Raw genomic sequence first — 12,757 nt, 5'->3', positions numbered from 1 at the left:
TTCAGACCGAAGCTCTTTGCGCCCGAGGTTAAAGATTTTTCAATCTCATCCATCACAGAACGCCAATTACCCCAATTTGACAACAACACAAGATGGTACCCATGATGTAATTTCTTTGGTTTAATTATGCATGAAACAAATCAAACTGAAATGCTAATATTTCATTAAAACTTGACATCAACTCTTTATGCATGCTGTTGATGCCCTGTGTTGCCATGGTTATGGTACGCCGAAGACTTTTTGTAATTACTGCTTTTTTGCGACGCATTCTTAAGAACATCAGAGCATCTGTTTATAGTGTGATGGAGGAATGAAAAATGTGTTTAAAATTAGTTTTGTGACAATAGAAGAAGATTCTTTGGGCTCGTCCTGAATTATTGGTATCTTTGACAGCTTATAGAAGAATTCCTGCTCGTCTAATACTAACAATTCTAAAAAAATGAACGTTTATCCATCCCATTATGCTAATTTGGATTGGGCTCCCTGGCTGCCATTCAGAAGCTGTTCCTCGAACCGACTTTGTGTTCTTATGTACCTAAAAACTGTTATCAGTCAGCGCCCAACTACTGTTCCAATTCTAAGAGTCCAAGTACAACCAAGTACACTCCAAGTACCCAGATGTGTACTTGTTGCTCTTCTTATTTTATCAAGTATGCAGAACATGCAACCTGTGTGGAATTGGGACGGTTAGGTATCCCACAATGCCTTTTGCCTGTGAGAGCAGCAGCAATGGCTGAAACTTAGACCAGTTTGCAAATCCACACCTGCCTACTCAGAAATGGCGCTTTTGTTGCTAACCAACCACATCTGTCTGTTCTGACCATGTCCTCAGCTCAGAAAAAGACCTCCACCCCAGGAGGATCGGCTTCTGAATCTCTGGCGCAGTCCGGTCTTGGAGAGGACACGTTTGACAAAGTGGGTTTAAGGACAAGTGGTCATTGCCATGAAGTTGATAAGGGAAATGAGGACGTACCACATCCAGGCCAACTAACCTCTGAAGTAGTCTGTGGGGGGATAACCTAGACTGCCACCAAGATGTAACTGTGATGTTAGCAGAACACAAATTACAGCCCTACAGGTTCAAGCTAATCCACTCCTGACTGGACAATCAGGTGCCAGAGGTACCCTAGGGCACGACTATCCAGGCCAAGTAACCGACCCACCGAACAGATGGATCAGTGAATGACCACCCGACCACGATCGCATGTCACCCTCCACCCAGTGCGGAGCCACGGCCCAGTACACAGTCCCAGTCTGCGACAACATCAACTACGAGAAGAAAAAGGACGGCGCTGACAGGAAGGCATTGGTGCAAACGCTCCTGTTGGGAAATCTGCTTGACGTTCCGATGTGTCTCAGTCTGGAAACTGGCTTTCCCAATGGTGACACGTGGTCCGAAGACAGAAGTAAAATGTTCTGCGTAAATCCTCTTATGCATCACTCATTCCATCCAAACTAGCGGATGTGCACCGCTCTGCTGAACAAACCAGCGTCAGGATTTATTCGCACAAGCATTTATATTTACATCTACGTGCGCACAGGCTGTATGGCTATGCCCAATCAGCAGGCATGAGAAATTGCGGCTAAATCGGCAGCCTTGTTCTAGAAAAGCTCTGCCATGGACGGCGCTGGAAACATTTTGTTTAAGTGCGATTACGTAAGACGCGTTTCTTCTTGCTCTTACTTAGACTTGACAGTAATCAAAATAGTGTCCTCCCACGGCACGAGCGCAGCCGAAGCTCCTCTGAAGGCAGTGGCCTACTTAACACGGTCTCTTCTCATACTCTTGATGCAATTTCATAATGAAACAAGGAGATGCCTCCGATAACCTCATCTGAACGGACGCTAGCAGTGATCCTACCATCTCCTGTGACCCATGGGGGGGGGGTGTCTGGACTGGAAAAGCTAGTGAAGACTGTCTCGGTCTAAAACACACAACATAAATGTCATGTGAGTCAGCGCAGGCCAAAAGATGTTGAACAGTGCACCAGGGCTTGGATCATATGCAACACACTCATTTAGCCTGCTGGCTAATATCTGTTTTAGCAGTGGAGCTAACTCGACTAATGTATGTAAGGGAGCTACCCTTTTGAAGACACCCAAAGTTTTTTCCTCCAAGATATTTCTTTGCACTATCCTAAGTGGCATAAGCTCCATGGAGTCATTTTCAAAAGGTCAAAATCAAGAAATCAATCTTTATTTATATAGCGTCTTTTACAATCAAAATAGTTTCTAGGTGCTTTCCAGAATCCCAGGGCCTGACCCCCAACAAGCAACAGTGGCAAAGAAAAACTCCCCTTTAACAGGAAGAAACCTTGAGCAGGACCAGGCTCATGTAGGGGGACCCTCCTGCTGATGGGGGGGCTGGGTAGCTCCGCGCTCAGAATGCTGGTCTATTTGTGGTCCCCAGAGTTTCTAGGAGTAGAATGGGGGGCCGAGCATTTAGCTACTAGGCCCCCCCTGCTATGGAACCAGCTCCCTGTCCAGGTACGGGAGGCTTATGTGATTATGATCTCTTTTGTCAATACCTGTCAGAACTCCAGCAGCATTTTGGATCAGCTGGAGGCCTCTTAAAGAGGAGTTTGGACACCCTGATAATAAAGAATTACAATAGTCCAGCCTGGAAGTAACAAAAGCATGGACTAACTTTTCAGCATCATGCCGCGTTAGTAGCTTCCTGATCTTTGTGATGTTCCTCAGGTGAAAAAAGGCACTTCTAGAGACTGTTTTAATGTGTGAGTAGAAGGACAGATTTTGGTCAAAAGTTACTCCTAGATTCCTCACAGAGAAGCTAGATGTTAATGAGATACCATCTAGAGTAATAATGTGATCTAATCTATCCCTGAGATGGTCAAGCATGTTGCTGCCTCCTCTTCCTGTTCACCCTTCAGTCCAGCGCCGATGGAAGTCAAGCATTTTTCCAGCTTGTAGCCGCATGCTAATGCACCATCCATTCAGAGGCAATAAATGTACAATATATACAATAAATACATAACTTATGTGCAGTCAATGTCAAGTTAATGTGAGTTGTATATTTTTCTTCACGAGCTCATAAAGATCCCACTTGGGGGGGGTTAGACAGCCAATCGTGTCGGGCCTCTATCTCAAGGTGCAACATTGTAGCTAACAGTCTGTGGCCTTATCGTGTTTTCCAAGCTCATAAAACATGCATCCCCCATCAGCAGGAACCAAACACGCCCCCGCTGAAAAATGGCTCCGCAGCTTGTTTGTATGCATGGGATTCACAGGAGTGTGACTTCAGATTCTGAAACCAATTATTCAAATAGTCGCCACTGTGACTAGCAGGGCAAGCATGTCAAGAACAAGGGGAGGAGGCCCCGCAGACTCGTAATAAAGTGCTGTCTGCTTTCTGGAAGCGACGCTCACCAACAACCATCTGCAGATGTTGTCATGGGGGCTCCTGTACTTCTGATTCAAGTCACACTAAAACTAGCATATACAGTATGGTTGGATAGGGTCAGCGATGGAACCGTCCGAGCTGCGTCAACATGTTTCTTAAAAATGCATCTCATTTGGAAAGCCTGGCATTTAAAATTCATAGAGCAATTTGTTTTTGCTGTCAGATGCTGGTGCGGTGCAATTAATGTCTCTTTAACGAGACCATGCCAGTAGCCGAAGGTGTTAATCTCTCCAGGGACTAAATATGTAGTCATTGAGGAATACCGGCTAGCATAGCATTGTTATTGAATCTACAATCATAATGTCAGGGAAAGAAAAAAGAAATCACCTCTGATTGCTCAAGGACCCCCCCTCCCCTTGCTTCTGCATAATTATTCCAGTGCCTGTCCTTCATACCACACCAGTATGTCCCAATTAGCGGATTGACAACCCATTTAGCCGCGGACAGCGGATTGCAGAGCCGTGATTGAAGGACTAATGAATGATTTATCATTTTAAAAGAAATGTCGATTTTTATTTGGGAGCTGGCAACAGACGGTAAAGGGACACCTGGTGATGCTGCCGAACTCATCCAAAACATGTTAGCTTGGAGGTTAGCGGTGACTGTCGCTGTAAAGGTGCCGGTTCAGGACAAACCATATGTGCTCGTTAGCTTCATGCTGTTTTGCTCGGTAGTGTGCGTTGCTAACGTTGTGCTAGCTGGGTGTCAATTATCTGACAGGTGCTGTTGTCTCATTTACACAAACAGATGGTGAGAGGAGTTGTCCTACTTCCTCATCTGGACCAGAGTGGGGAGGAAAGAAGAAAGACTGCTGAGATCAGACCTTGTTTCTGACACTTTTACCGTTCTGCGCTGATAATAACAAACCCCCCCAAACCGGTTTTTGCCATCGCCTGATGGAGATGAAACAACATTTCTGATTCAAACACAAAAACCACATTATGTGGTGATAATGTGGCTATTTTGGAAGCAAATATTTCAGATTACACTTATATTCTTTTCTGATTTGGGGTTAGCTTTTCGATGTTTTAGCTCCTTCAACTTTCACTTTCCTACAAGTGTTTCTGGTCATAATGGTTGTCAGAAAGTGTCCTTGAATTAGAATTTGCATTTCCCGTGACAAAAATCCCATCCCCCATCCCAGGGTTTCACACGGCAGGAGAAAATAATGTTACTGCATTCCAGGGACGTCGATATCCAGGTGAGAGTGCTCCCCCTGGTACGTTATGGCAACTACTTACAGTTTCCATCATCTTTGGAGAACACAACCTGACTTCTAAACAAACACACACTGTAAACATCCCATTTGTGCCGATGTAATTTGCCAATGTGGAGGAAAATACATCGTCAAATGTCCTTGGTGAGGGCAAATCTTCATTTATAACAAAAGCACATACAATTTTGGAATATGATGACTGCCCACGAGGTAACATTACAGCATTTCAAGTTTTTTTTTACTGTTCAGTACCTTGAAAGTCATGGCAAACCCTCATAAACTCCTTGTGCACATTAGACACGCATCAGTACAGGATGCGTTGCCTTCAGGGAAAGGGCGGGAAGCGGGCTAATGTTGTCATGTCAACCGGAAGTGAGCTGCTGCGTGCACGCTGCTGCAGAGTCTTTAGAGCGGAGCTGTACTCGGTGCTGGAAATCTACCCCGGGTCCTTGACTTCCTGTTCCTCAAACATTCCGCAAAATCTCGTTACGTCACAATGTCCGGTTCATGCGCGGATGAAGTTTTCCCGCGACTTCCTCACGCCCCCCCCGCCCCCCCTTCCCTCCCCGAGCTGTACCTCTAAGTCTGAAGCATTTAGTTTCCAGAGCTGTTTATCAGACCAAAAAGATGGGGAAAACCCCGATTCTCGTCGCCTTGAGCACGTCCATGTGCTTCCTAGTGAGAATTCTCCTTTCGGAGGATTAGACGCACCGTCCAGCAGTGTCTCATCACGCTCAAGGGCACGTCGGCAGGTGCCGATGCGCGACGCTTCAAAGCAGCAGCCCCAAGAGAAGCGCGTCCGACATGGCCGTTGTATGGAAACACATCTGCACGCATGCAGCTTACACAACCTCGCGTGCTCCGTGCGCGTCTTCATCATCTGATATAAAAGCCCTGTAAATCACCCTCGGCTGTCAAGCTGCTGATGAGTCTGTCCTGCATAAAGCCGATAGAGCCTTTACACCATGATGCACCCCCCCCCCCCTCTCCTCCTCCTCCTCCTCCTCCCCACCCCTCCTCTTCCTCTCCTCCTCCACATCCAGTGCTCCCTCTTGCGCGCACAGCGTGAAGCGGCAGCGGCTCCGGCGCTTCTCTGACGCACCGCCGTTGACCAGCATCCCGCTCCCAGAGGCAGCCAGGACACACGTTCTCCCGACATCCCCAACCTCGGATCACCGACTTCACTTCTGTTTTGTTGCTTTGTTGTTGTGCTGTTTTTTTTCCCCCTCCTTCTTTTTCCTAAAACAAAAAATCTGTTTTCCCGCATCGCTCGTCGGTGGTGGCGCTGGGATGTCCACCGTCGCCGCCTCTCTTACCTGGGATTTTACTTCGGAGGTGATTTTCTCCGTCCGGGAAAGTGATTTCATCCGCTCTGCGCTTCAGCGGCGCCCTGCGGGTCATTTTTTGATGATGTTTTAAGTGATTGAATCAAACTAAAGCTGAGGAGAGGGCTCGAATGACAGCGGCCGCTGTGGCATAGAGAGGCAGCAGCTCTCCTGCAAGGCGAACCTCTGCGCCCTTGGAGTATTCTCTCAGATGCGCCGTTACAGTTTATTTACCCCGTCTTGCCGTCTTCAGCTAGACTAACAGTTTGCCCACTGCGGGGCTGCTGCGGCTCTCCCGTCTGCTGTGTTTTAAAATCAGATTTCCCTGACGGGCGGGCGTCAGAGCATCCTGGACGAGCACGATTTTGCGATGCCCAAACATTGAGGGGGCTCTCCTTCGGTCACCCCTGCACGGTCGCATGGCTCCAGCCCGGAGGGAGTGCGGCGGCTGGGAGATGATCCTCCCGGCGGGATGGCTGCTCCTCTCCGCTCTGCTGATGCACCCGACACTGGCCAAGGTGTGCAACGACCGCACCAAGCACGGACAGGACAACAGCTGGTTCGCCAGGGACGGGGAGAACTTGCCCATCATGGTCCTCATGCCCATGAACGAGTCGGCCCTGATGAGCAGCATCAGCCAGGGCATCGAGCCGGCGGTCCAGCTGGCCATCAAGCACATACGGGAGACCAGGAAGTACTCGTTCTCACTCATCACCAAGATCTACGACACCGAGGTAACGCATCGCTTCAGTGCACATTTGGTGCGGGTTGGCAGAAGCCCTCTTGCGGGTATATGGCGCGCGCGTTGCCAGACTTGGGGGTGGGGGGGGGGGGGGGGGGGGGACCGGCTATATGTTTGATTTGGATGATGTGCGGCGGCCTCAAGTCAATCCGACGCACCGTCCCGCGTCTCCAAACGCGCAGAGCTTCTCTTCCTGCTGCCCCGCTGGTTACTGGTGGCTACTGGTTTAAGATGGAGCAGACCAACAGGCACTGCTCCATCCATCCATCCATCCATCCATCCATCCATCCATCCATCCATCCATCCATCCGCGCGGGTCGATTGTAACGCGTCGGTGCGCAATCGGCGTCTTGCAGGACGCATTGAGGTGGCTTCGGAACATCAGAGTCACGAATTGGTTAAAACATTGATGGGATTGCTGGTGGTCGCGCCTGCAGGTGGCGCTAGTTGGATGTAGGAGGTTGTTGGGGTTTTATTTGCCCCCCTAATAGGGAACCACGTTAATCACAAGAATCCACCTGAGTCTCAGATCAGAGATTTCAGCTGATTTACATTTAAATCAAAAGAGCCCCCAAACACACACACACACACACACACACACACACACACACACACACACACACACACACACACCACACACACACACATGCACACACACACGCAGCAACAAAAATAAATTAATGACAGACTGATCCCATTTTGTGCCACATTTGCTGCAACCGTCCTCATAGACAACAGCGAACGTTCTATGTTTCACACTTAATTACACAGGTGTCTATGTGTGCCCGTGCGTGCCCGTGCGTGTGCGTGCGCGCGTGTGCGCGCGTGTGGAAGAGCACACGCAGCTCTGTTTACAGAGGTAAGCCCTCGCAGGCAGCATTCGCTCAGTCCGCGGGATTAATCTGCTCTTATGGGAGTTATGGTTTTTTCGCCTCCTATTGCCCGCGAGACAAAGATGAGCTGAAAGCGGGAGGTCAGTGGGCCAGCCTGACATCCCCTCGCTGAGAGCGCCTGATAGTGATGCCCGCTCCCTAATACAGGCAATCAATGGAAACTCATGAGAACGCTGTCATTTGATAACTCGCTGGTCAAAGGCTAAAGCCGACACCACTTCCAGTCCTCCGGCACGCCACGATTCTGCGCAGGGTCGGCCGGAAGCGCTAGCTCCTTCGGCATGAAAGCTAGCATCGTCGGTCTGATTTCCAAGGAGCTGCGGCAGAATGTTATCATTAAGGATTATAAAAACGCACCCCTCAGTGAAGAATGATGTTTTCAATAAGTGCTGTTGTTATATTAGCCGATGCGTTCTGAAAACGGCGGCACGCTGCCGTTTGTCCTGCGGCGGCTACGTTGCTATTAGGCGATGTGGCAGGTTTATAGGAGCAATAATGTAAACCAAGCCGTTTAAACGCTGTCCTGTATATGTGTTTATTGACCTCTGTTATACTCACACATAAACACACACATGCGCGCGTTAAGGCGTGCAGCGCTCCCTCACACACCACATGCTTGTGTCAGAACGCAATACATGCATCAGTGCCTCTCCAGCGGCTCGCAGCAGGCCGGGAGTGTGTCCGAGTGGTGTTTGTACATGTGCAAGTGTGTGTTTTGTGGGCACTGGGATTTAGCCGGGCAGATGTAAGTAATCAGTCCCTGAGCAGAGGCTCTTTATCCCTTTATCCCTTTGTTGGTGGAGCCATGGGTAGATGGGGCAAGACCAGGCCTTCCCCCTCGCTGCCACGGGGACGGGTGGCGGTCTGGATGACGTGGATGACAGGACGCTGAGGGGAGGGCGGCCCGGTCCAGATGACCGGCACCAAGCTAGAGCAACAATCTGTGGTTCAAGTGTAAAGGAGGTAAAGAAAAGGGGTGCATTAGAGTGAATGGGGGGCTTAGCGTTGGAGTTGGAGGCTCCGCCACGGCTTCAGACATGTGAGCGAGGTTCTTAACGTAACCGAGAAGGGATACAGCAACCCTGCCGGCTTAGCCGATCAAAGCTTTGGAGAGGAAGGGAGCGGATAGGAGACTCGGAGCATCTGAAGCGTTCCAGGCTATGCTCGCTCACCAGCTTGAAGCGTGCGTGTCATAATCAATATGTCAATGCGGTGATTTATTAAGGATAAGACGTTGGGGAAGGAGAACGCGCTTTTAAAAAGGCGCCCACTGACTCCAACTCCTGCTGGTTTAGAGCCGGAGGCAGCGACGTTTCAGACTGCTGCTAGCTTGCAGACCAAAGCCGTCTGTGTGTCAGACCCGTCCGAGTCGTTAGCGGTCTTGCCGTCACTCACTTCAACCTGTTGAGGTGTGATCCCTGCCAGGATCGCTTCGCATCAGCTGCACGCCGGCGACTGTTGCGTTTATGCCTCGCTGGTGAGGTTTTATGTATGGTAGCGATAGCATGTACGCGTATTTCTAAAAGAAAATCAATACACCCACAATCAACACGATGCAGATGGGTATTTATAGGCCAGCCACGCTACACGATGAGACCAGAGACCACAGTTAGCGATGGCCTGTGCCGAGCGCTAACGCTCACAGATTTGAATTTCTTCTTCTGCTCCCCGCTGTGAACGAGACGCAACATGTCACATTGGTGCACATGTTCGCAGGCCCGAGACCGCAGCGGCCAACGCTTGTTCACAGGAGGCCAAACAGCCCTTCTGAGTGCATAAAAGGTGTTCTGTCATTTTGTCAGGGGACGTTAGGCATGTGGTGAAAAGGTATTATAATAATGGAGGTCAGGCTGCTGCTGAAGCGGAGGTCTCCAGTCAACGGCAGTCGCTTCACTTGGTCGAAACCTTGCATCACGGAGGCGTTTTTCTTTTTTTCTTTATAAATCAGGCATATTTGTGGAACCTCAAGTGTGATTCCAACCTTTGAAAGCCTGGATAGAACCTGACGGGGGTCAAATGTGTGTTGCTTGCTTGGTGCTACCTGACAACAGATCAGACCGTGACCCAGTGAGGGTCAGCAACGATTGCCCGCCGTCGCCTCCACCGCTCCCGGGCATCATATTTAGAGATAGGAGGGGAGAGCGGCGCGTGGCGAGCCAGCTCTCGAGGCACAAAGTGCTGAGCGTGGACGTATCCGCTGACCCGACACAGATAGTGGGGATCAATGTTGTGCAGCCCTCCTCGAAGAGCGATCAGCATCTCCGGGGAGAAGCGGACAGAGAGAAAGAGCAGCGTCGGCCTGCGAGACGGAGATCCCGAAATTAAATCTCTGGTGCGGCGAGAGGAAATGACCAACCACTTCATTGCATCGGAGGATGATGTAACGCTGTTCTCTGTGGCCGCACGTTGCATCAGAGCAGCTCGGTAAAGGCATTTTCACAGGTTCAGTAGATTTCCACGTGTGATTATGTCTTATTCATTCAAGTTAACGGGACAAAGAATGTTAATTAGCATTTAGCACCAATTGCTGACCTTTGTTGGATTCAAATTGCAGGTGACCTAAAGGGTTCATGCGGGACGATTATTAACTGAAAATGTTCTTTCCTGACTGTGTCCCGTGGCTGCCAATTAAGGTGCTGTGATGGTAAAACACACATGTTTGGGATTCTGGGGTGGTTGAATTGTTTTTCCTTTTTACTACATGCATTGCAGGAGCAATCGGGCAAACACACACACACACACACACACACACACAGACAGACACACGCACACACACACACACACACACACACACACACACACACCCATATGCTCCTGACTGGTTTCAAACTGTAGCCCTCTAGCTCTGCCCTTTAGCTCTGCCTTCTCATTTTATGCTTGCGTTAGCAAACGGTCATTAAAAATCAAGATTTTTTTTTGCATGTTTAATAGGGAAAATCAGTCTAAAAGTGGTTGAAATGTTCTGTCCATGAGGAGGAGGTTTATCCAGCAGATGCTAACATGCTAACTCTCTAGGGAGACCTTCCCCTCATCGTAAATGGTCAGAATGAGGCACAGTCACTCCAGAAGGTGACGAAGCTCCATTCTGTCAACAAAAACTGCTCTTCTTCATCTCTTATGGCCGCACTATTGAGGGTGGGAGGCCACGGAGAGAATCCTCCTGGAGACGAAACTCTGGGCAAAGAGACGGGGATGAAGATGCTGGGTGGAACAAGATCTTCTATTCAGAGTTGGTGTAAATGCTCGCAAGATGGCCACACGGAGTACCACAGCGAATCCGTCTGGCTGCTGCTGCTGCTGCTGCGTTTATAAAAGCTGCCATTGATCCCCGGCCAAGCCATTTGCACAGACAATTAACACAGCGCACGTTTATCTAGAGTGCTCCACTCCAAACTACTGCGGAGCGAAATCTAACTTCCTCCAGAGTGTGTCGGGAGGGTTCGGAGTCTTCTGCCGCTTCTCCTTCAGCATGAAAACGATCTGGCGTTATCGTTAGCAACCTCGGGAGAGGCGCCCCTGCTGCTGCGCATCTGCTGAATTTTCCATCACTAAAAGGCTGTGTCTGTGCACGTGAGGGGGGGGGACTCTAACAATGCTGCTGACTCTAATATTGTTTGACCCTAAAGCTCTCGCAAAGCAGCCCTCAACCTTTTTGGAAAGGTTTCCCCTCCGTATAATCATTGTCACCCACTGTTATTCCATAATCCTTAAAAATCCCCCCCCCCCCCCCCTCTTAATTTTATCATTGCCTGGTCTTTCTACTGCTCTGGAAATGTGCTCTGCCGTTCACCTCTCTTCCTGCGGTCATAAATGAAAGGATTAGAACAGAAAGGGTGTGCTGTTGTCATTACAGATTGAACAAGTACTCTGTGAATGCTCCTGACGGTCGGGTTGGGGGGGTGGGGTGGGGGGTAGTAATAAGCAGAGAGAGTCTGTCCTTGTTGGTCCTGTAATTACATTAAAGCTCGTGTAATTCTAACCCAAAAAGAGGAAGAGGAGGAAGAAGAAGACAAAGGATCACTAGTTTCATGGAAAGGGATGCTGTTGATTCAGTGTGTGTGTCCTTTCTCACATTAACTACATACTAAGCACCACAATTCCTCATGCTTCTAGTTAAAAAGGGCCGTATCAGCCAAGTTGGAACATTTTCCTGTTCCCCGCAACTTCTGAGGTCTGAGGACTGAGACATGGTTTAATGGCTGAGGTTGGTATTGTTCTTATGTTAAGGTTAGAGTTTAGGAGTTAAAGTTAGGAATACTTCAAAGTCCCCACACAGATAGGAATGCGAGTATGTGTGTGTGTGTTGCATGTAATTTCTGACTCACACAAACACGGCTCTGGCAGCACGCCTCCTGCCTGACCCTGGCGTGTGCACCGCCTGCTCCCAGGAGTCGCCAGCGCTTACCACTCTCCCAGCGGGCCGACTGGTTGTCATGGCCTCAGCTGGGAGCTGCTGTGGGAGTTTGTTGGCGACCGCTGAACAATAACGGCACATCTGCACCTCCGGTCCTCCCTTCATCAATCTCTCTTACACCGTCGGGCCTTTGTTTTCTTTCTAAATGACAAAAGTCAGATCCCACTTTCTCTGTTGGACAAAACAGATGGTGATTTCCAAAGTTAGTTCTCTCTTTAGTGCTTGACTGTTGGTTGAGATCTACTACAGAACTGGGGGATATAAATCTACCTCCAGCAAGGTGGCGCGCTTGCATCTCTGTGGACGCTAATTGGGTCACATCAGACCCAACGTGTCTACGCAGGAGTTTACCCTGTTTGGTGGCTGTTTACTGCTTCTGCATCCCAGCGTCAGTGGGGGGGGTCAGTATGCGCTGATCACGCTAGCAGCGGGCAACCGTACACACATGTACGCGGCATGGGCGACGACAAAAGGCTGAGCGGCGGCGATAAGAGCTGGTGCGTCGTGGTTGGGTCCTAATCTCTGAACGCCTACGTATGTCAGTGTGAGTGTGTGTTCACTGACGGACCGATGAAACGGCACCAAAACGGATTTTCACACGCCACTCTGACAGGAATGTGCTGTCCAGGAGTGGGAAGAATTGAAGAACTCCAATCCCACTCAGTAAAAAGAAAAAAGGCCCCTCCCATTTCCAGCCCGGCGTAAATTTCCCGTGACGATGAGATCAGCCGCGACACGCCTCTCCA

The 12,757-nt window shown here is 49.5% G+C and overlaps 1 protein-coding gene across 1 annotated transcript in view; it reads left to right on the top strand.

The window, feature by feature from the left end:
* The first annotated feature begins 5,671 nt into the window (after positions 1–5,671).
* The window catches only part of gabbr2 (gamma-aminobutyric acid (GABA) B receptor, 2), a 103,730-nt gene continuing 96,644 nt past the window's right edge, over positions 5,672–12,757 (top strand). The window contains exon 1 of the mRNA XM_057021561.1: positions 5,672–6,696. Within this exon, the coding sequence (XP_056877541.1) occupies positions 6,382–6,696 (315 nt within the window). The 5' untranslated portion in view covers positions 5,672–6,381. The remainder of the gene's footprint in view (positions 6,697–12,757) is intronic.

This window comes from Takifugu flavidus, chromosome 21 (genome assembly GCF_003711565.1).
Source record: "Takifugu flavidus isolate HTHZ2018 chromosome 21, ASM371156v2, whole genome shotgun sequence".
Classification (NCBI taxonomy): Eukaryota; Metazoa; Chordata; class Actinopteri; order Tetraodontiformes; family Tetraodontidae; genus Takifugu; species Takifugu flavidus.
The sequence above is the reverse complement of the archived record's forward strand: the minus strand, read 5'-3'. Positions and strand labels throughout refer to the sequence as shown.